This window comes from Eublepharis macularius, chromosome 5 (genome assembly GCF_028583425.1).
Source record: "Eublepharis macularius isolate TG4126 chromosome 5, MPM_Emac_v1.0, whole genome shotgun sequence".
Lineage (NCBI taxonomy): Eukaryota > Metazoa > Chordata > Lepidosauria > Squamata > Eublepharidae > Eublepharis > Eublepharis macularius.
Window position 1 is genome coordinate 127,723,812 of NC_072794.1, and position 24,560 is coordinate 127,748,371.

At 40.2% G+C, this 24,560-nt stretch overlaps 1 protein-coding gene across 1 annotated transcript in view; it reads left to right on the forward strand.

Moving 5' to 3' along the window:
• PKP1 (plakophilin 1) overlaps window positions 1–18,999 on the forward strand; it is a 72,939-nt gene extending 53,940 nt beyond the window's left edge. The window contains exons 6-14 of the mRNA XM_054980652.1: window positions 4,211–4,388; window positions 6,472–6,586; window positions 7,558–7,713; window positions 8,014–8,190; window positions 9,317–9,470; window positions 10,556–10,742; window positions 11,075–11,159; window positions 12,135–12,238; window positions 13,799–18,999. Of these exons, the coding sequence (XP_054836627.1) occupies window positions 4,211–4,388; window positions 6,472–6,586; window positions 7,558–7,713; window positions 8,014–8,190; window positions 9,317–9,470; window positions 10,556–10,742; window positions 11,075–11,159; window positions 12,135–12,206 (1,124 nt within the window). The 3' untranslated portion in view covers window positions 12,207–12,238; window positions 13,799–18,999. The remainder of the gene's footprint in view (window positions 1–4,210; window positions 4,389–6,471; window positions 6,587–7,557; window positions 7,714–8,013; window positions 8,191–9,316; window positions 9,471–10,555; window positions 10,743–11,074; window positions 11,160–12,134; window positions 12,239–13,798) is intronic.
• The last annotated feature ends 5,561 nt before the right edge of the window (window positions 19,000–24,560 follow it).

A 24,560-nucleotide genomic window follows, 5' to 3' on the forward strand; every position in this document is an offset into this window, starting at 1 on the left:
TAAGGCCAGGGATTGAGCCTGGGTTTTCTTCATACAAAGCAGATGCTCTACCACTGAGCCAGAGCCACACCCCTTAAAAATGAACCAGGAAGATGAGCACAGCATCCCTAATTTAACTTATAGATTGCACTGTCTTTGTTTGTCTTCCTTTCCTTCCTCCTTCAAATTCCTGCTCAACCCACTGCTATAGCATAGTGGTTAAGTGGCTGAGCACCAAGCCTGCTGGTTAGACTTCCACTACTGCCATGAATTCTGCAGGTGGCCTTGGATAAGCCATCCTCTCAGCAGCTTCCCAGCTGCATTGTGGGTATAACAACACGTACTTTATTCACTGCTCTGAGTGTGGCAATAATCTGTCCAGAAGGACCATATATAAGCACACTGTTGTTGTTGTTGTTACTATTACTGCTGCAACAACTACTACTACTATCATAGTGCTATAACAATGCTTTTCCTGAACCTTCCCAGTATCCCTTGTCTCCTCTGTTACTCTTCCCTACTATTTACTATAAATTCCCAATCTCTAATATTCCCTTTCTTATCTTTTAATGAAGATGCTAAAACAGTTAAGGCAAGTTCCGTGCAGCTCATAGCATGTGTTTAATGTTTGATCAATGATGAATAGTTACAATTAGAGGCAGGCATGATCCAAAATACAAACTGAAGTTTGTCACAAACCAGACCGGTTTGTGGTTCGTGAACCAGCTGTTAACAGGAGCTCGTTTCTCACAAACTGTGTTGAATTTTAGCCCAGTTCGTTTGGTTCGTATTTTGGTTTGTCACTGCAGACAGCCTGGCGCCGATCAATCTGTTTCCTAGGCTATGGGGGGGATGGGCTCTCTACAGACCTTCTGCTGACCTGGAAGTGATGTTTTCACGAACTGAATGATCCAGTTCACGAACCAGGGCAAGTTCGTGAAAGTTCGTGGTTTGTGGTATACGAAACGTGACGAACCATGAACTGCACAGTTCAGAATTTTCCCGGTTCGTGCCAATCTCTAGTTACAATTATGATAGCATTAGTACCAATGTGAAAAATGAAGGCCACTCATTAACCAGTCTTCTAACCATGGTATTGTCTTACCATCTAGTAGAACTGAATCTTGAATTACTTGTTTGGGTTTAGCCAAACACAGATTTGCTTTCTTTTTGCTAAATATGCTTTTAGAGAATTGATAGCTTACCCTACTCTTCCTAACGTGGTAGCATCTAGAGCATTAGTGAGTAGCTGCCCTCTTCAGTGCTCATTATATCCATTTTTGCATGTAACTTCTGAAGAAGTTGACCTATTTGGTTTGTTGCCATCCAAGTAGTAGCTGTGGAACTAGTATCGGGCTGTAGGAGACTCTGCATGTGTGAAACACGGCCAATTGCACTGTACTGTACTGTACTGTGTTGAACAGGTGCAAACTGCTTGTACCCAGCCAAACAATCCATGAGAAGTTTCTTCTGTTTCACGACTGGTGGCGAACAAAATGTGAGCTGAACTAGCAGGCAGATGAGTATCCTTACTCTCAATATCAGCTTCACTGATAGATAGATGGATTGACCAGTAACCTGGACTTGTTGACATCACATTGTTCCCAGTACCCCTGCTTCAAATCCCTGCATTTCCAGCCTCATTGTGCTCTTTTGTTCTCTCTTCCCAGTATCTGTTTCATTTTCCAGCCTCTATAGCTGAGCTTTACTTGAGAAGTTCCCACTTCTGTCATCACTGCAGCCTGTTTCGTGTGTGAATGACTATCAGTACTTCTGAGTTTCAGGAGAGGTCTCATCAACCACCAATCTGACATATATAGGAAGGATGGTCTTCCATTACAAGTTCTCATTTCGTTCCAGCACCAATTACATATACTTATAGTAGATGTAAATTACATGTGTCTGATATATGCCCTCATGTGCCAACAATGTCCTTCTGCTCTGTACATTGGACAAACCAGCCAACCTCTACGCAAAAGAATAAATGGACACAAATCTGACATTAGAAATGGAAACGTCCAAAAACCAGTGGGAGAACACTTCAATCTACCAGGACATTCCACCAAAGACTTAAAGGTCGCTGTGGTTCAACAGAAACCTTTCAAAAACAAAATCCAACGGGAGGCTGCTGAATTGGAATTCATATGCAAATTTGACTCTGTCAAGCGGGGACTGAATAGAGACTATGAATGGTTATCACATTACCACAGGTAACAGATTCTCTTTACAGAGGCGTGATCTGGGGGAGCCCAGTGACGCCTGGTGTGGGCTTTCGGGGACCACAGTTCTCTTTGTCAGATGCAACTGGCAGGGAGAGCTGTGGTTACCGAAGGCTTATACTACATAGGAATTGGATACCTTCACTGCTACAAACTGACTGCACACCAAAAGGAGATGTTTACATTTCCAAGCAAAGGAATGTTTTGATTGCCTCTATGCTAATTGCATTCTGCCTTCTTGTGATTTATGCCCCCTTCCTTCCCTCTCTTTCCCCCTCCTCTTCTGTATCTGTCCAGTTTTGATCAGGCATCTGATGAAGAGAACTTGATTCTCGAAAGCTTATGCTATAATAAAATTGGTTAGTCTTAAAGGTGCTACTGGACTCTTTTTGATTTTGCTACATGGTTTTCTGAAACTCCCACTCTGGACCTGTAAGCTCCATTATGAATATGGATGTAATATTTTGCCACAATGTAATGCCTATTTTCACTGTTGGTATCAGCACAGTATCAAGATCCTGGGGTACTCAAAAGTCCGGATCTAAGAGAGCCCATGTATATACATATACAGTATTGTCAAACAGAGATAGCACTGTCAAAAGCTCTTTAAAAGAATGAAGAAAATATCACAGTGCATTATAGGAGGGAGCCATTTCAGAGCTGACTGAATAATTTTGTTCATTTCAAAAAAATGCAAGAAAATGACTATTCAGTAGAGGTAATAAATTAGATCTGTTTTGTGAAGCATAAAGGTTGTGTATGGAATCTGGACCAGCTATACAACTCAGATTTTGTGACTGGCTAAACTGGGCCTCAAAGTAACTTAGAAACTATTTTTGCTTTGTTCTTTGTATGGGATTGAAGGAATGATGGTGAAATAAGTCAAGGTCTTTTAACGCCCTTAAAAAGAGGGTACTAAAAATTTGGATACAAATCCCTCCTCCCTGTATGAAACTAAAAAATGTTTCTATCAACACAGAGGGAGAACTCCTAATATTAAAGCATGTTATCAAGTAGTCAAATTAACATCTCTAATGGAACGTGAACACCTGCAGAGCAGCTGTAGAACACAGCATTCTAAAATGTAATATATTCAACATTATCTGGTTATAAGAGAGGGCTTGGAGAACTAAATGTAATAAATTTCCATGCATCTTTTCAATTCTAAATACTTGATATAAACTTAAATCAGAAGTAGCCCTGGGTCAGTCAGAATTATTATCATTTTATATAATGATCAATTTTAGTTGGGGTCAGCTCACATATTTACTTTATAACTTCATGGGAGATCTAAAAAACAGTGCATTGCAGATAAGTTTGTAGAAAAACAGATTCTTTTAAAATTCTGTAATGGAAAAATAATTTCCAGGATAGTAGCCAACCATTTTATCTATAAGATAAGAAACTATGTAGATTATTTACTGTTATTAGAAGGTTGAAGTCTGTCCTTTTCCCTTTGGCACATTCCACTGATGCCAGTTCATTCTTTATGAGATGCTCTTTAGTGGTACAATATGCTGTTGAACTAGTACTAGAGGGCTTCACACTCAAAAAAGCACATCATGCCAGAAGAACATGCTAGTGCTACTGGAACACAACAGTAGTAATGAAGCACAGCTTTAGGATTCACTTTATAGAACTTACATGGTTGGGTTCCAAGAAAGTTCTTCCCTTCCATAACTAGAGCAGAACTTTGCCTCTTCTTACACAGCCCTGAATGCTCCACAAAATGCTGTTACTGGGGTACAGGGGATTCCCAGGAACAACATAAGGAGATAGTCGGAAGTCTGCTATGGGAAGGGAGAATTGGCAAGAACCCCCCCTCCCATATGATTGCAGGTTTGTTCTTAGTTTTGTATACTTTTCCAAGTTTATAATACGAAGTTTTAAAGTTGGATACTGTTTTAAATGCATTCAGTGCTTGGTTTCCTATAGCCCCCTCCACTGAGTGCTGAGTCAAATGAGTCTGGCAGGAACTTTTTAGTAGTGTTCTTCTTGCATTTACTTTCTAGGATTGCTCTGGAATTTATCATCCACTGATGAGCTGAAAGAAGATTTGATTCATGACGCTCTCCCTGTCTTGACTGATTGTGTTATTATCCCTTTCTCTGGCTGGTCTGATGGCATCAGTAACAGATCAAGAGAAATTGTAGATCCCGAAGTATTCTTCAATGCCACTGGCTGTTTGAGGTTGGTTTGTTGACACTATGATAAATAAATATTTTGGCCATACTAAAAGAAATTAAGATGCATTTTAGCTTACCTTGTACTTACCCTCAAAAGTACCATTTTGTATGTTTTTGTTGAAATGACTGGAGTTTTAAGTGACTTGAAAACCAGTGTGGTGAAGTAGTTAGAATATTAGACAAATGGGAAGACCTATGTTCCAAATTCTTACTGTGCCATAGAATTCATTGGGCCACTTCTCCCACCCCACCCACCCATCATAACCTACCTCAAAGGCTTGTTGTGAAGATAAAGTGGGGGTGGCAGTGATGGAAGTTCCCTGACCTCCTTGGAGAAGACAGAGATTAAAAGAATTTAAACACACAAGTCCCCCCTAGATGCTAGCTTTTTGACAGAAAAGTTGATTTTCCACCTGTAGATTTCCTGTGTCTATTTTTATTAAATTGTTTTTATGCTGTTTTAAATGTTTTAATTTTAAATTGTTTAAAATGCCTTGAATTTTTTAAATATTTGCTGCCTCCCTGTTTAGGTAAAAAAAATTGCATACAAATGTTTTAACACATCTCTTTTTCAAATTCTGTCAAGAAAAAGAAGAGTCGTCTTGTTTATGACTGCCTCTGGGTACTGGTTTCTTTTGAATATCTTTTAAATTGTTTTTTTAGAAGGCATCTTAATCTTCCACAGCTATCCCAATTTAAATTGTAGAAGGCCAATCTTTGGGCATGGAGTGATTTGATTCTAGTCTGGGAAAAACCATTCAAACTCTTCTTGGGCATGTAGGTATTTGTCCTGGCAATTTCTCCTATCAGCTTCGAGCAATGCCATACTGGCAGTACGAAGGACTACTGGATGAGCAGATGAAACAGCTGTGTAATTAGAAACCATAATGAACTGAAGCTTTGCCTCAGGGGGTGCAAAGGGAGCAAGAGCAGTACTTCACACCTGAACCACACACATTTGCTAAGGGGCATGGATCATTGAAAAGAAAGGCATGAAGTACCTCAGTGGTAGCAGTTTCCCCACTATAAGGGTCTCATCAAGCAAGGTCCATTGAATGGGTCTATGTGACTGTGTGCATGTCTGTGTGTGCACACATACACATTGGGCAAATCCACACGCCCTTGGCATGTCCCAGTGTTGCGTTAAATGTTCGCTAAACACCCAGAAGTATAGTGTCTTTCTAGCATAATTTCAGAAATCGTGTTAGAAAGACGCTATACTTCCGGGTGTTTAGCTAACATTTAACGCAACGTTGGGACATGCCAAGGGCGTGTGGATTTGCCCAGTCTCTCTCTTTCAGTGGATCTTACTTGTGATATGGGACCCTTATACTGGGGAAGGTGATGCCACTGAAGTATTTCATGCCTGTAATTTCAATGATCCATGCCCCTTAGCCAATATATATAGTGCTGTTTTTTAGAAATGGCTGAGCAAAGAACCCTGTTCCAAACACCATCATTTCAAACTGGCAGTGTGAAAGCAGTAAAAACAGCTCCTCAGAGATGTTAAAACAAGCTAGGACCAATTTAGGTATTAAAAAAATCGTAAAACATCCTGCCTTGTTCCCGATGGCCTGGTGCAAATAACGATTCTACAAAAGATATATATATATATTTAGTCTAAATTCTCATCAAAATATAATATATCATGAAGCACTGGCATTGCCAGAACATGCTTCAGGGTGAAAACATCGGACCAAACACCAACACCCCATATTCATAGTGAATTAAATAGTCACAAATGTCAAACAGAATATTTATAAATACTTACAGAATAGATTTGAAACTCATGAATGTCTAAGTGACCCAGCACTTATTCACAGTTTGCACAAGTTCCGATGTGCTAAGCCTGCGCTAAGTATGCATCCTCTTGGAAAGTCATACTGATAGTGGCTGTTAATTCCAGTGGATATATTTTTGTGCTATACTCCATACCCTCTCTATGTAGGTGAATTGCACCCTCACAGAATCAAAGGGAACTAACAATATACGGATCTTGGTGAGTGCAGGAAAAGAATAACTATATGAGTGGTCTGACTGCTTTCATATTTTCTATCTTCAATTTATAAAATACCTCTTCCTTTTAGGAACTTGAGTTCTGCAGATGCAGGACGCCAAACTATGCGGAACTACTCTGGTCTGATTGACTCTGTGATGACTTACTCCCAGAATTGTGTGGCAGCCAACCGGCCAGATGACAAGGTAATAAGCATTTATATATATACATATACATGAAGTACCAGTTTTGACATTATCTGTATTCTCCATTCATCAGCTCTTGGTAATACTGTCAAAATTGCTATTCCATGTTTACAGGAATGTCTTCCTTTTAATGTTTACTAAAGGCATATGTGACTATGTTTTGACTCTATGCACAATATAGGCTTGTACTAAACAACACTGTAGCCTCTTTTGTGCCATATCAGCAGGGGCTGGGTATGCTCCCTGGTGGAATGCACTGTGAAGAAAATTATTGGGAATGATTATGAATTCCTTTCCATCTTAGGATAATGGCAATTGATTCCCTTGTAGCTGAGGGAGCAGTTGGGAAAGCAGCAGATTCAAGCTGTAAACAAATATCAAAAATATATGACATAGGAAGGGAGGAGGAAGGAAGGAAGGAGGGAAGAAAGGAAGGAATGTTTATTAGAGTTGATTTTGATATACTCAGTCAGTATCCTCTGTTGACTCCTAGTTAAAATTGCCATTGAAACCTATACCTGGGGCTGAGCTCATCTGAAAGTATGAACTTTATGAAATGTTTAAATTGGATATAAACTGTTGGTATTAGAATCCTGATTCCCTATAACTGTAGGAAGTCATTTTGACCCTGTTGCTTTTACCTTCTCCCTTTTCATATGGGAACTAAAGAAAAGACCTTAAAAACATTTATGATGAACTTTTTCTTTTGGGGTCAACTTCAATACCAACAATCAATCTTTACATTTACGTACTGCCTTTTTGGGGGGAGGGGTGCTGATGAACAGTAGAAAGCAGCCCAGCCCAGGTGAGTCAGGCAACAAGTCATGTGGTATCCGAGCATCCAGTCACCACTTGGTTATTAGTGTATAAGATATCTGCCATATGCAATGTACACATGTGCTAAAGGATAGCTAAGATAATGGTAATAGGGTATCCAAGCAAAGTGATCATGCTTTTTTGTTGTTGTCCAGTCTGTGGAGAACTGCATCTGTATCCTACATAACCTGTCTTACCGCCTGGATTCTGAGGTGCCTAATAAATACACGCAACTTAATCACATGGCCAGGAGCACTTACACTGACAAAACCCTGACTGGCTGCTTCAACAACAGAGGTGGAAGAATGGAGGTAAGAAATGGTGCTTGGCAATGCTTTGTTTATGAATTTCAGCCTGCTACATTCAAGTGGCGATTCCGTTCCCTGCTTCTTGCTACTTTGCCAAGCATTTGATTAGGCTACAAGAACAGAGAATGGCCACTCAAAGCTACATAATAAGTGAAAATGTTCAAGGAATGTATTAAAAGAAACATCATTAAATAACCAAGCACTACCCATGTGTCTGCCATGCCATCCATCTGCAACAGGTCTAAACGCATATGATGATAGCAAAATACAGCTACCTTGATTTTCTCTCTTATTTATCCTTAGTATGATGAGTATGATCTGCCCCTTCCTGAGGAGGACTATAAACCCAGGGGGTCCAGCTGGCTTTACCATTCAGATGCCATCCGGACATATTTGTCTCTGATGGACCAGAGCAAGAAAGATGCCACCCTAGAAGCTTGTGCTGGAGCCCTGCAAAATCTGACTGCAAGCAGAGGACTGGTAAGAACCTTGCCTGCTGAGACAACTGGGAAAATAGATTGTCTCCATTTAATGCCCAGATATGAAATGTAGGAAAGAATTACATCCAATGGAGAGAGTGCAACTAAAAGCCAATGAAATCTGTACAAACAAAGATTTTTTCCAAAAGAGTTCTTTGCTAGTAGAAACTTATTTTATGTAATGGAAATAGGTGCATCCAAATTATCAAATGTCTTGCTAACTACTGCAATATGCAATGTACATAATTATATTCCTTTGGAAAATAATAACTTTTTATGAACTTTACTGCTTGTTTTGAAGAACAGTCTCTTCTGTTGTAATTAGGAGTTTCTATCTGATGCTGAGTTTCATACTTCAGAAGGAGCTTCCGAGTACTCAGTTCCTTAGCCTTAATTTGAGATGAAATGTGGCCTGCCCAAAGAGATCTGGAAACCTCCCACTCTCCTATAGGGTTGCCAGGTCCAGGTTGGGAAATTCCTGGAGATTTTGGAGGTGAAACCTGGAGAGGGCAAGGTTTGGGGAGGGGAGGGGCCTCAGAATGGTATATTACCATAGAGTCCACCCTCAAAAGCAGCCATTTTCTCCAGGAGAACTGATCTCTGTCACCTGAAGATTGGTTGTAATTTCAAGAGATCTCCAGTCAACACCTGGAGGCTGGAAAGCCCACTCTCCTAGCTTTCCACAAACTGTGCAAAGCTGAATTATTCAGGAGGGTTTTCTTACACAGTAATAGGTCTGTAGTGTAAGGAAATGGTGCAGGGTAAGGACTGTAGACTATATCACTGTGTACTGCCTGTGGCTGTAAGTATGCTACTATTGAATAGTTTCATTCTGTTTAATATGTTATATCAGTCTGCTTATGTTTTGTTTTAGCATTATGTTTCAATTCTATATTGGATTTCTGCTTGTTCTCAAATTTCTGTTATCCATAGCCTATTGTATTGTTTATTGAGTTTCCCATTGATCCCATTGATATATACTATGTAATCTACCTTAGTGAAAAAGGCAGACTATAAATAACACAAATTTAAAAAAATACTCACCATAACACTTTTTGTGAAATAAAAGTCACAATTCTTATAAAGACTATTAATATTATATTCTGGCCACATGTTTTGTTTCCTAGATGTCAAATGGAATGAGCCAGCTGATTGCTATAAAGGAGAAAGGTTTACCTCGTATAGCACGACTCCTGCAGTCCAATAATGCAGAGGTTGTCCGATCTGGAACATCCTTGCTGAGTAATATGTCTCGACACCCCATTCTCCATAAAACTATGGGTAGGTGCTATTTTGCATTCCACACTGTTAATTGGGGTCCTGTTTGTCCCCAAGATGAATCGCTAAGGAACACTCATTCTCAAATGCCTGAACTGAAGCAGATCAAACTGTTTGTTGAGGCCCAGTGAGCAGCATACCATGACATAAACCAAAACACACTACATGGAGGAAAAGAAAGGAGAATAAAAGAAATACAGAGAAAATACCAAAGAGGTACATGAGGTCACAAGAAGTAGCACAGAATGCATGAATGATGGAACTTCATTACAATCATTTGCAGACTGGAAAACGTCAGTCATCCTCCAGTAAAAGGCAACTTTTATTTATTTACTAGAATATTTATACTCCACCTTGTCCTTTGTGGTTCAAGGTGGCATCAATTCATATTTAAAACAGCAAAATGATCCAATTAGAAAAATAGTTTAATCCTCTGAAAATGCCTGTAGATCAAGCTTCATTAAATGCCCATAGCTCAAGCCTCATTAAATGCCCTAGCAAAATAGAGCAACTTTGCAATGCCTCCTAACAAATTCTCAGGCCAGCACAAGCTCCCCTTCTTGATCAGCCCATTCCATACAGAGGGAATAGCCAAAACATCCTGTGCGTAGACATCTCAGTGGAACTAAACACTAAACACTCATAGGTAAATTGAACTGACAGAACCAATCTCATTACTGAATCTGCCTGCACAAGGAGATAATGGGCATGGAAATTCTAGTAGCCACCTTGAGCCACAAAGGACAAGGTGGAGTATAAATATGCCAGTATTGTACCACAAATGTCCCATGGAAAACCATTTGTTATTTTACTGGCTACCTGTTCTTTTTGAGACTGATAGAGAGTATGTCAACATGTATGGACTAAGTTTGGACACCTTTTTGCAAATCTATACAAACGTCTGGTCGGCTATGGTTCTTCCCAGGCAATCCATTTGCTTCCAGCTTTGTCACTACCAATGTGAATGTGATTAACACTAGACCTTTCAAAGATAAGTAATGCTGTTTAGTCTCAGCAGCCCTTGTTCAGAAGGTTTTTTGCAACTGTTCATTTACCTGTATTCTCTCCCCCCCTCTCCCCGCTTTTAGCTCACCAGGTTCTCCCAGACGTGACTCGTCTCCTAGCACTCCAGGCTCCAGGTTCCAGCAACTATGGAGAAATCATGTCATCTGCTTGCTACACCCTGAGGAACTTAATTATGTCCAATCCACAGATGGCCAAACCCTACTTGACAGGCAGCCTGATAAATAACGTAGTAGGCCTCTGCCGAAATGGGTGAGTGATGGTGACAAAGGCAGGACAGTTGAGATACATGCAAATGTAACAGACAGATAATATAACATACCATGGAGTGGTGGCAGATAGTGACTTAGTAGCTACGATTTTACCCAGGGCATTTGGGCAGATGTATTTGTAAACTTCATTTTAACAGAGCATCAGTATTTGGAAGATGTGTCATAATTCCCAAATGTGGGTAGCGTTAGCCACAGGAGAAGCCTGACAAGCTCCATTCTGAAGGGCATAAATCAGTTCCAGTTTACAAGATGTATTGTGTGGACACCCTCTGCACTGTTAGTAATCTTTGTTTGCTTTTTTGCTGTTTTCAGCTCCTATCCAAAAGCAGCTGAAGCTGCTCGTCTTCTACTAGCTGACTTGTGGTCGCACAGGGAGCTCCAATCTATGCTGAAACAGGTAAGAGAACCAAGTGCTGTCTCTGTTTAATGGTTCATAAAATAATATGGCTGCTGGACAATTTGACCCACTTAAATAAAAACTGTTGCTGACTTGTAAATGTATAGAAATGCAGAGTAATTAGATGAGTATTTTGAAAAACTGGGATGCATAGAAGTTTGATTAAGAAACCCATTTTGTTTCTACTTTAGCAGTCAAGATCTAACACAGATCTCCTATGAAAGATTATTTGATATATTTGTTGCATATCTGTGTTCAATGAGCAATTTACATGTGTGGGTGGGTAGTACAACTGATCACATTTCCCTTATGGACTGGGTTCTTTTCATCTGCAGATGGAAAGTGGCTTAAAAAAAAAGGAATCCACTTCCTGCAATAACAGGCTCAGAAAGTCTAGGCCCAGCCAATAAATGGATGGAATACTGATTGGAACTCCTATTTCTAAACTCCTTGGAGGAAAAGACAGAATAAAATATAAATAAGTAAAACCATAATGATAAAAGCTGTTTTATACAGTCTTGTAGCTTTCTGAAACATGTGAGTGGCATGAATGTGTGTTTTAGAAAGCAACAAGACAGTGGCTGAGAGATAGACCTACAAAACAGAAGGTTCCTAGCTAAGTACTTTTTGGAATATATATTTCTGTGAACACAGAAATGTTGTGTGTGTGTGCGTGAAATCAATGGGCTTAGAATGGAGTAACTCTGCTTAGTATTTCACTGCAAGTAAGCTTTCAAGAGTCAAAGCTTCCTTCTCAAAAATTTATACCCTGAAAATCTTGCTGGTCTCTAAGGTGCCACTGGGCTTAAATCCTGCCGTCATAACACTTGACCTCCTGAGAAGTCTTTGGCTTCTATTGATAATCTGAACAGGGCCATCCTAAGCATTTATGGTCTCAGAAGTGTGTAACTCTGCTTAGTAGGGCACTTCCTGCCTAATCTTTTACCTGCTTCATTTCCATGGCTCATTCTGCAGCAAGGATATGATAAGAGTATGATGGGATCCTTAACAGGAAACACTTTCAGGAACCTGTCTTCTAGATTCTAAGAAGAAATCTTCATTGCATTTTTGGACTGCAGGTAAATATCTGAATCTGATTTTAAAGGCTGGAATAAAATTCAGAAACAAGACCAAGTTGGGTCCCCTGCAGCAACATCTCTCATTGTAAATGCTGCTGTCCTTATTTTCTTGAGGTCCTCATTTGGTAATGGTTAGTAATGATATTGTTTGCAACAATCACCTACTTACGTAACTTATTCTACAATCTAAGAAAGGCAGAACTAGGAACTACTTAGATTCAGTTTATGGGCTGTAATTGCTACATGAAACTTTTTTTCTACATGCAAAGATGCAAAATACATACAGTAGAATGTAACCGAACTTAAACACATCTTAATCCCATTTATTGGATATGCGATTTAAGCATGTGTTTACTGTTCCATTATGTCACTGGGACTTAAAAGAACTTGGCTAGATATTGCCCATCTTCTTTCTCGAACTTGGGTTATCTTTAATCGGGCCTGCAAATCATCCATCATTGTTGCTAACATTAACTTCAGTGGGTAGTATTTTCAGAACATTTCCCTAGGATTGATTTTTACAATATATTTTCTACTTGGGTTCTAATGCTCTGATATATAACAAAGATATTCACATATGCATTAGCTGTAAAGGGTACACTTTTGTATAACTTGCTTTGCCTTTTGCCTTCAAAATAAACGCAGCTGGCAATCATGAAAGAGGCAGGCCTTCACCTGCAAGTTTTTATTGTTATTTTTGTTTTTTAAAAGGCAATGAGTTATGTGAGTGTGGCCTGTAGTACTGTAGTACTTGTGAATTTTTTACTCTCAGAATCTGAATATAAAATGTGTCATACAAAGGAGTTCAAACCAGCCCTTTCTTAAAAGAAATGAAGTGGGAAAGAAATGGAGTTGCTGCCTTAGTCAAACTAAAACATAATTGATAGTTCCTGCAGAGTATACCCCAGAATATCTTGGAAAATTGCCTGCAGCAGTATATCCCAGTAACGTTAGATTAGATCAATCCAGCTTTGTGCCAGCCAAAGAGGATCAGGCCCAGCCTTCCCCTGTGACCCTCATCCCCCACAAGTTGGTGCTGGAGACTTATATGCATAAAAAGCCAAGGGGTTTGAGGAGCTGCAGCGAGGAAGGGACTCAAGTGAGCTTCCTCCTCCTATCGGCAGAATGTTGGCTGTGTGCAACACTCAGGCTGCCATCCATGTCAAATGCACACTGCTGAGCCCCTGGGAGAATGTAGATATATGACTCAATGGAACTCTCTTATTTAGTTTCTTCTCCTTGGCTGTACTTGAAGGGCCTGGGAGGAGGAGGAGTAAGTGTGTGGGGGGGCATTAGAAAGGAAAAGAATGAGTGGGTGAGGGATGGGTTATATGGGAGATACACATGAACTTCTTGCTTTGAGGAACAACCAACATGCTATGATATGGCCGTGGTTATGCACATGTGACTGAAGAGAAGGAAGAAGGGGGGGGGAGTCATGTCCAGCTTCCTTCCATGGGTGCTGCAGTGCATGAAGAGGCACATAGTGACACTGCTTTAGTGTCTTAAGTGATGAACCCTCTGAAATGATTAATTTTGCAGATTTTCCTTTTCTTTCAGAGTTTGTAACAGGTTCCTGTCTGGGAGACCTCAACCCTCAAGGAATTAATTAACTCATTAAAGACATTCACAGTGTTTTGAGAGGTCAACTCTGTTGTAAAACTGGGTATGAAACATGTATTGCCTGATTGTAGGTATCGGAAAATGTTTTAATGGATATTTTAAATATTTTTTTTCTTTTTTCTGGGGGCAGGATGGGAGTTTGGAGGTTAATGTCATTTGGAGTTGATTGTTGTATCTGTAAAAAAGAAATTGAGGAGTACTATTTGAAAAGATGTAAAGACTAAATCAGGCACCTACCTCCCAACCAATATAATGGTCATTATAGGCAAGTTTACAAAGATAATACCAATCTAACCACCAGCCAGAGCTTCAAAAACAGCACTTCCCTATATCTATTATATAGTTAGCATATGTATATAGGGAGAAGCAGATATTAAGTGTCATAAAAGACAATTGGGTGCCATATAAATATGTGTCTAATCCTTTTAACTTCTCATTTTTATCACATTGTATAAAGTTACTAAAATTCTGTATAGCACCTGAGAGACCAACAAGATTTTTGGAGAATGAGCTTTTGAACGTCAGTGCTCTGACACTCGAAAGCTCATACTCTGAAAATCTTATTGGTCTCTAAGGTGCTACTAGATTTAAATCTTGCTGTTCTACTGCAGACCAACACAGCTACCCACCTAAAACTAACATTCTGTGTGTTTATTTCACTGTTGAAGGTCATGATACTGAGGTATTTAGCATGGTGCTCTTGTTTCAGATAGCCGGGTTTCTTTTCCTTGAATCTTTACTGACACTATATTCATACTGTTTTCTGGTCTGTTTTCATATTTCACATTATTAGTAAGCATTTTTTCCTTATAAGCCTAGTTTTTAAATCCCAAGAAGCAAATTCATGTCAAGAGAAATTTATCCTTCATAGGTTCTTGATAAATGTTTTAAACTTTATTTTTGTACTGTATATGAATAATGACTTGTGTGGAAGGCTGGGACTCGGGAGGTTATGCTTTACTAAGGCTACCCTGTATACCTCTGAGGCTCTGCTGTCTGCTTTTTAAATGAAAATCTGTCACCTGAACACATCTCTAAAGTTGATACGTTTAGAAAGGTGATAAATAAATATATGTCCATGGAAGAGAAGTACCTTCCTCCAGCTTTTCATAGAAATCCCAACAGAATGGTAGTATTAACTAAGAAGTAATGAAACTGCACAGACTGTTGCATAATTCTCTGCACAACTTGCTGCACAACCCTTGTGAACATATGAAGCCACCTTGTAGTGAATTGGATCATTAGTCTCTCTTCCTCAGTGTTATCGACTCTGACTGGCAGTGGCCCTCTAGGGTGTCAGGCAAGTAAGGTAAACTGAGATCCTTTAAACTAGAGGTGAGAATTAAGCTGCCAGTGTCCTTATAGGCCATTAAGACTGATTTGTTCCTCTGCTTACCAAATCCTCTGATCAGTTTGTAGTCGTCACCTACACAAAACACCCAGCACGTGTCCTTTGCATGTAGGGTTCCCACAAGTTTCCTGGGAAGTGTTTGACAAAGAATGGCTGCTCACTGTGATTTTGTACCAGAGAGAATTGCCAGGGGAGGGATTCTCTCCTGGGGCTGGCCATCTGCTTTCCCCTACCTCTCTGTTATTTGCTGTTTCCAGTCGCTCTGCACTTGCACTTCACAGGGCAAATAGAGCTTGCTTTTTTGTTGTTTTAAAGATGCATCTCAGCAGATAGTTGGCGGGGAACCATTCTTCCTCCTCCTCCCCCTTTCCCTTCTGAGGGTACTGTAATCACTTTGCCAGCTTTGCAAGAGATTGAAGGGGGGAAGCAGGTGCTACAGCACTGGGGAGATGGGATCACCCACCCCCGCCTCACCGCAGGTCACCTTTTTTTGCCTAGTCCAGTTCAGGGCAATTCACACTTTTTTCCCTCTGGTAGGCAGTGTGGAGAAGGGAGAAAAGAGCCAATTCCACACTGCCTACTGGAGGAAGAAAAGTGTGAATCCCCCCCCCCCGCAAAAAATTATCTGCCGAGATGCACCTTTAGAAGAACAAAAAAAGAAAGCTCCATTTGTCCCGCGAAGAGTGAGCGCAGAGCGACTGCAAACAGCAAGGGACCAGAGAGGCGGGGAGAGCAGCTGGCGGCCAGCCCCTTAAAAGGAACCCTCTCCTGGTGATTCTCTCTGGTGGAGAATCACAGCAAGTGGCTGGTCTTTGTCATATGACACTTCCCAGGGAAACTCACAGGAACCCAACACATGAAGGACACATGTCGGGCATCTCTTGTAGTTATCTCTTGTAGGGCATCTCTTGTAGTCTTACAATTATGTTGCCATTTCTTAGAGGAGCTGTGTCCAAACAAACAGTGATGAAGTATGTTTATTGAAGCAAGTTAGAGAAGAAGATAAGGCATAAACTTTGTTGGAATGTAAAATAAAAGACCAAGTCCTCAAATTGGTAACTTATACAAAATTAATTAACTATTATGATGTACATAACAAAAAACAAAGTTTGCATTGGCTGTGGTGTAGCATTTTTTTTTTCTTATGCAAACTGGGAAAGGAACTTTATTGATCATTATGGGTTACCTTGTAAGCATCATATGCTGGAGGACTGATGCTAATTTGTATATTCATGTGGGTGGGGGTCGTTGGGTTAAAGCTTCATCATGGGAGCATAATTCTACCACAGATGTATGATCATTATGCTATTCCAGTTTGCTTTCTAATCCAGTAAATGCTGCTGGGTACCTGTTCGTGTAAAACTCCCTCAACCTATCACCTTATAATTTGTGTCACTTGAACTATTGCTACTTGGGGTCAAGTTAAACTGCTTTAAATGTTTTTAAAGAGTTGGGTCTAGGGAACCCAGACTGGGGTTTCCGCAGCCACACTTCAATTGAAAATAAATGGCTGTTCAAAAATAAAGGAAAGCCCAAACAGCCTCAGAATGCCTCCCCGGGGAGAGGAGGGGCTCCTCCTTCCCCTCTCAAACCATTTCCCCATGTCAAAATAGCATGTGAGAGTTTCCCCTCTGTATTTACTGCTCCACATGCACAGAATTCTCCATGCGGAGCGGAAAAAATGGGAAAACCCTCCTCCCATGCTATTTTGACACTGGGAAAAAACTTGAGGGGGGAGAGAAGAGCCCTTCCTCCCCCTGCAGAGACATTCTGAGGCTGTTTTGGTTCTCCTTTATTTTTTTAACCCCTGTCCCCGAAGCTGCTACATAGCTGCAGGGAATCTAGATCCAACTCTAAATAAACTTGCACATTTAGCTTGACCCCAAGTATACTCAGTATACAGAGGGTTGATTAATATATTTAAGCTGGTGTTGATATAAACAGTATAATGAGCAATTAATTTTATTGATAGAAAAACTGAAGGTAAATTATTGCTATTTTGCTATTTGTTGACATTCTATGAAAAAATATTTTTTAAACACACTCATACAAAAAGTTCATTTGTGACAGTGCTACCTGTACCCCCCCCACACACACACACTACTCTATTCTTGCAGCTTCTTCTGACAGCCCTCCCCCAAAAGATTGCCCCTGCAATCATGGAACTTGTGCAGAGGAGGAGCCACATAGATCTTGAAGCCAGGGGGACAAGGAGATGACCTTGCTCTTTCCCAGTCTGCAAGTGCAGCTCTGCTGAAAGGAGGAGGGCAATTTCATCCTCGTGTCCTTCCTTATTCCAGGCCCCCTCCAAAACTGTCCTTCTGTGCCAAGCCCATGACCACAAATCATTGTGGGGGGAGTGGAAGAGGCTATAGGATTGAGGATAAATGCACAGATGTTGGTAGATTTTTCTTGAGGAAAATGTCTACACAATCATAACTTGCAAGTACCATCGAAATCATTGCATTCTGGTTTTGCATTTTTACCAACATTTTGCCATTATTACACAATACATTTTCCTTAAAAATTTCAAGTTCCATCACAGACTAGAAAAGGGGTAAGCAGTGGTGGTGGAGAGAATGGAGCTAAGAAGGCACAGACCAATAGAGGCAGGGGAGGTCTAGGAAATAAAGAATGGAAGTGGTATAAGTTACAGACTAATGAAAAGAGGATGATAGGGAGGGAGAAATCTGAGAGCAAAAGTAAGATTGGGAGAGAGAATGAACAAAGAGAGGAGGGCTGCACATGGCTGAGAGCTGTGAACGCTGAAGTTTATACATTGGTCTGAAAGAACCAGCCAAAGCTATGGGAATGGCCTGCTAATATATTAGTTCTGAATGGGAGAATACAGTAGCATTCAATCTTGTACTTGACATTAGATGCTGAGTGGAGTCAGAAAGCTCCAGTAGTCCTATTAACATAGTCTGATTTCTAAACACTGGAGTGTACACAAACATGCACATACACACTCATACCCTGGACTGGCCAATATTTGACAGAATTATAGGAAACAAAGGCAGGGATGTAAATTATGTTCCCAAATTATTAAGTTAATAACAAGTTTTTGTGCAATAACTAATATTCAGATAATTAAGAATTATCAATCTCCTTCTCTTCCTCCAAAGAAATCAAACTTTGGCATCTAAGAAGCAGTAGTAGAGCTATATTGTTTAAGAAGCTACTGATTTTGAAAAGACATAAACCAGCTTCAGAGACTTAAATGAGTCCTGTGTTCTTGTATGATTCATGTTCCCTGATCATAGCACTAGCCCTTTCCCCCAAATCACCCCATATTATCTCAGTAAGAATTGGTCTTGTGTATATATCATTGGCCTTCGTGTATTAGATGGGTCTGGATCAATCCTGTTTGGGAGGAAAAGATACGCATTTCTTACACACCTGCCACACAAGCAGCAAGATGTAAGGGGCTGATGTCTTCTCTGAACGTGAGTCATGTAAATAAATGCTACTGCTAGTGATGACTTCAACTTAGCAAAAGCTTTCGTTACTAACCCTTACTAGGGTTTATTTTGTTTATGCCTTGTAAAATCATTTCAGAAGACTTGTGAACACAACTAGAAATGAGCTTTTGCTAGCTTTATTCCTCTATTGACCTTTAATCGCTACTTGCACCAGTAATCAATACATCTGTGCAGAGCTATACAGTATATTCTGTAAGATATATGTGCAAGAATCCTGTGTCAACATTTTTTTCCTGAACTGTATGAATTTGCTTCATTGGAAAGTCTGAAATCAATAAAGTGCTAAAAGGACTTTTAACTTTTCACTTTGGCTGTTTGTGCTGTCTTTGTTTCAGATTGCCATCAAATGTATTGCTAAATGATGTATCTCCCTTGTATAATTTGGGTTTTTTCCCTCTTCTGCTCATGAGCACTGCCCCTTTCTCTGAAGACCTCAAGTCAGATTTCTGCTTATATGCCTTCTACAAAGATGTCCCTGTGGCAGCTGCACCATTGGTAGGCAAGCAGCACATGCCTCACCATGTGTTGTGAGAGTATTGCTGGGGAGCTGCTTCCTCCCCCCCCCCACCCCACATCTCTATTGGTATCTGATATAGAGTACATATCTGTACAAGGTGAATGGAATGGCAGATGCAGTTAGCAACAGAAGAGATCACTCTAGTTAATAGTGCTACAGATTGCCCAGTTCTGATGCCAATGCTATGTTTTGGTCATATTGTAGCTCTTCTATGAGACACACTGCTATAAACTGCTGAAAGTCAACACCATGGGAACTAAGCAAATAAGATCTTTAGAACAGAGATTTTCCACTTCTGTTAAGAGGAGGCGATATCAAGTACATGTTTTCATAATTTCAGGATTCATCTTTCAGTATTTGTCTTCAATCTTTTCTATACATGACAAAGTCCTAGTGTTTATTGGGGAAACATGACAAAACAATGGAGTCAACAGCACCTCCACCAGCCAGTTTATAAATGTGAAAACAGTGGAGGGAGAGGCTACCACTGCTTTCTCTTTGCCTGTTTTGGCCACAAGAAAAAAAAGAACCGGTGGTGGTGGGAAGACAGAAAATTCCCATCACGTGTTTGATTCAAGGTTCTCATATTCTTCCCCAACCAACATTAGGACTTTGTCACATGTAGATAAGCCCTAAATCTCAGTGGTTCACTAGTTCCTATTGCTAAGTCAGAGGGAATTCATAGATGTTGCAGCAATGAGAGAAAAGCTATCATGCGCTTCTTGTGAGTTTCCCAGAGATGTGTACCTAACATTTGTTGGAGACAAATCACTAAAATGAACATCTGGTCTGATCCAGTAGTTCTTAGGTTCTTGTGTGTTCTTATATGCATGACAAGCCTCCCTGTCCCTGTAGACACCTGAAAAGCTGCTCTGCCGGGTTGGGGAAAATTTGAGTACAACAGAGATGCAGTGGGAAATCCATGGACATCACACATCTCAGTTTGTGCAAATACCTTGTGCATGGCCATCTTTTGATACAGCCCTTTGACCATCTCATAACGAAGTACACTTGAGAGGAAGGGAAAACCTGCATGTCTGTGACTATTGTATGACTTATTCTCAGTTGCTTTGACAAATGACTGCACAGATATTGTCATCTTGAATGCTTACTTTTTATGATTCTCGCATGAAATAAATCCAATCCTAGTCTATAATTATTATACAACAAAATAATGTGTATTGATTGACAACCTTGGATAAAAGCCTCCTGCTTCCTTTGGGATAGAAAGTCACAAGCTTTCTTAAGTGACAAATCTCACAATCTTCAAAAGTTTAATTACTGACCAGTTCACACAACTTGCCCCTAAACAAAGCAATATACACTCTGCAGGAAACTGCAAGAAAAAACAGACCAAGAAAGCAAAACAGCCTAGCGTCATCAGTTTCCCCTTTTCTCTGTGGCTGCTCAAGGCAGTTGGACTTTTAAGGCATTATTCTAGTTCTCCAGTCATGTACTGGTAGAGTATGGTACACGCAATCCTTTTTGTACACGTGATTGCCATTTTGTCTGGAAAGGATAACATGCATATTTCTCAGCTTTGGTGTGTACAAATGTGTACCCTCAAAATCCATTGTTTCAGCTAGTGGGTACCATGGTTTGAAAACACATACTCTGCCCTTTCCAGACAAAATGGCAATAGCACAAACTGAGAGGATTAGGTGTTGTTCATTCTTTTGGTATGTAAGATAGGTGCACCAAAAGTGTAGTGCATGAAAATGGCTTGTGTCGGACTCGGGAGGTGAATAGGTAGTAGCAAGCAACCATATCTTTTTGAGTGCTCTAGGCAAAGAGACTTTGAAAGAAACTCTTCGGACCCAGACTCCTGTAGTGACTTCAGCTACTACAAATGCAAGTAAATAAATAATACGAGGTAGCTCATTTACAGGCTTCTCTGGGTAGTAGACCAAAGATAACAATTTGCAGTACTCACTGTGAACCCACGTAGAAGGCCAGACCAGTGGATAAGGAAAAAAGCATGATGTGCTTTGAGGTCTCTGAAGGAAAGGGTCCTTGGAAAGACAAAATGTCCTTTAAGAAAAATTACTGTTCCTTGATTCCCAGTGTTGTCAAGCAACTGAGGAGAAGAAGACTGTGAGCAGAACCACAAGTGACAAAAGGCACAGATGGGACACTTGTCAGCTTCCCTCAAGTTTTGATGGGAAATGTAGGCAGCTTGGCGGAATGTTGGACAAGTGACAGTTGAAAATTCCATTGGACAGCAGTCAGAGAGCCAAGGTGCAAGACCAGGATGCCTACATTTCCCATCAAAACTGGAGGGAAGCTGACAAGTGTCCAATCTGTGCCTTTTGTCACTTGTGGTTCTGCTCTATATTAACTCAAGAATATGGTGGGACAGGTGTGTACTCATGGCCCAATCAAGACAAAACCCAAAAGATGGGTGAAGTGGGGAAAGACAGGAAGTAACTTGCACCTCACCCACCTTTGTCTTATCATCATCAAATATGAGAGTTGCGTACAGTTGTCAGTTTTAAACCCGGAAAGGATATATACAATATGTACCACTATCGCTCCCATCTCACCCATTCCTTTCCTTGTCCTTTTGTCCACCTTCTTAGCGCAACCTCACTGCTTCAAGGAGAAAGAAAGGCAGATGAGAAGATGAGGGGAGGAATGGCAAGAGAAGCCATCTCTATTTTATCTTGCTTTGATCATTTAATTTTTTCTCCAGAATGTGGCAACCCTAGGCCTGTCTCACAGTTCAAGAACTGAAGGCCTGTAAGTGATGATGATGATGGGGCCGCTGTAGATTTTCATTATGTCATCATTCTGCACTATTAATGTTGCCAAGCCTTTAAAGACCTTTCCTGTAAGTCACAGTGGATACTCCCCCCACCAAAAGCCAATTCATTATAAAATTACCGTTAACCATGCTCATTGATTTGAGCAGGGAGTGGCAGAACTTATCTAGATACGACCTGATAAGAAACTGTAGCACTGGCATCCTTTGGAAAGATTTTTTTTCCTTAGCAAACTGGCTTGAAGACACTGGCTGCTTGTGGAGACATGACCAGATGAAACAAACGCATATGAAAATATAAATTAATGTCAGAAAGCCCAAGTCCTCCATTCCCATTGGCTGCCCTACCTTTGCTTGAGATTGTATCTGGTTTCACTCTAAGAATAGGCAGAGATAATTGGGCTGACGCTACACCAAAGCTTGGGAACATGCATCTGCATGTCTGTTGCAGCAAGTCAGATGTCATGAGGATGTCCTAGTTTCAAATGCATGTGCATGTGTGTGCATTCTGAACACGCAAACATATGTCAGAAAGTCTTCATCAAGTTGAAAGGCCACAGAGGGCAAAGGATAAAGTGTTGACCTGTGGTCTTGGGAGATGTTGATTCAAGTTCCATCCCATCTGTGGGCTCCTGGACCACAAGTTAAGCAGCAAACAGTATCCATTTATCTTCTGTCTTTTCACTATCTTGCTACAACAAAAATAATCTTTACCAACAGAGTGTAGTCAATACTGTACTGTATTATTTATTGAAATATCCTTCAAACTGACTGCACTAATGTCTTACTATGTAATCTGCCTTGAGTCTCAGTGAGAAATGTAAATAACTTAAAAATGAATCAATAAATCTCTGCAACCTCCTGTGATTGATTAATTTAAATTAACATGTCTGAAACAACTGAAATTTGGGGTGCTTCAAGGCCACCCCCTGATTTCAGTGATACAAAACAAGAATCTTGAAGTATGCAGCTGCTCGGATCATACTTGTAACATTTCTAAGTGTTCTTTTCCTTATGTTCTATTCCACAGTAGACTATAACTCAAGAGCTACTCTAGACCCTAGAAGGTGTATACAGTGGTCTGACTCAGTGTAAGGCAGCTTTGTTGGTCTATCAATGTCAGTATTACCTGTTCTGACTCTCCAATCAGGCAGAGGTCCTTCACATCTGATCTTAAAAATAAAAAAGGAGATGCCAGGGGTTGACCATGGGATTCTCTTAATGCAAAGCAGATGCTCTGCCAGGGACCCATGGGCCTTTCCCAAACAACTAGCTAGGGAATCCTTCCCCAAGGCTATCCAGTAATACCTAAGAAAGATGCATGATTTGATTATTTTTTAAAGAAGATATTTGATAATCTCCTCCTCCATGACAATTTGAACCTAACTCTATAATCTCGTATGATTAGCTTTAAATTTGGAGCAAGGAGGTTTTGAATCTATCTTTTGCATGTAAAAGTAACAACAAGGGAAACAGTGTGATGTAGAACATTAGACAAGAATCTGAGCGAGCCTAATACAAATGCCCAGCTCTGAAGCTCACTAGGGCCATGGGCCACCATTCTCTCAGCCTAACCTATCTCAGATTGTTTTGAAAATAGAGTGGTTCTTGGAGGAAGAAGAGGACGAAAATGTGATTGTTAGATAGATGGCTATGCTGGCCGTGTGAGTCATTAGCTATAGAAATGGGTGGCCATTTGAATCTTGCTAAATTTTCAGATCAGGCCTAATTTTATATTAGTGAATATACCAGTTTCAATTTTTTAAAAGTGTACCCATTATTAATCTGCTGTCCTCCATCTGTGCCAGTTTGCTCTTTGTAATATGAAAAATGTATAGTTCACCTGACAGACTCTTTGAACATTGAAAACGATTTCTTCTAGCTGTAATCCCATAGGAGAGCAACATGAGGGTTTCATACTAACCATGTCCATGGTGAGCACATAAATATCAATCTCACAGCAGTAATGCCATCTAGTACATTCAGACTGAAAAAAAATAGCAGTCATGGTATTTGATCCTGTAATTTATGTGTATATCATTAGCTCTAGTGACATGTTGCTCACTTTTATTCTTCCATTAACATGGATGGGGAAATCACAAAAAATCTACTATTATACTTTTGAAATGAAATCACTCCAACCTTTTGTGATTCTGCTTCAGTGACGAAGATGCCTCTATTTCGTCTTCTACAATAGACTGATTTTTTAAAAATAGTTTGGAATGTTGTCATTGTCACTGAAATTGCCACCAGTAAACTTCAAAAGCTAATGAAAAATTGGTGGGAAAGTGTCCAAGTAGAAAATGTGCAGATCACTTTTTTCTATGGTAACAAATATCATAATAAGGCGGTCCAGCTATAGATAATAAAGAAGCTTCCACTCTGATGCCCGTTCTTTCTGAATCCAGCTGGCTCATTCATCCATAAAATACAAAGAGCTCCTGGCTTTATTCCATATTTGAGTTGAAACTGAGGCACTTCTAGGGGGGCCAAGACATGGAACTGAGCTGAGCAGGTATCAACAGGCTAAAGTAATTGTGCATTTTACCATGAGAACAAATAAAGCCTAGACGGCACTATGTAAACAA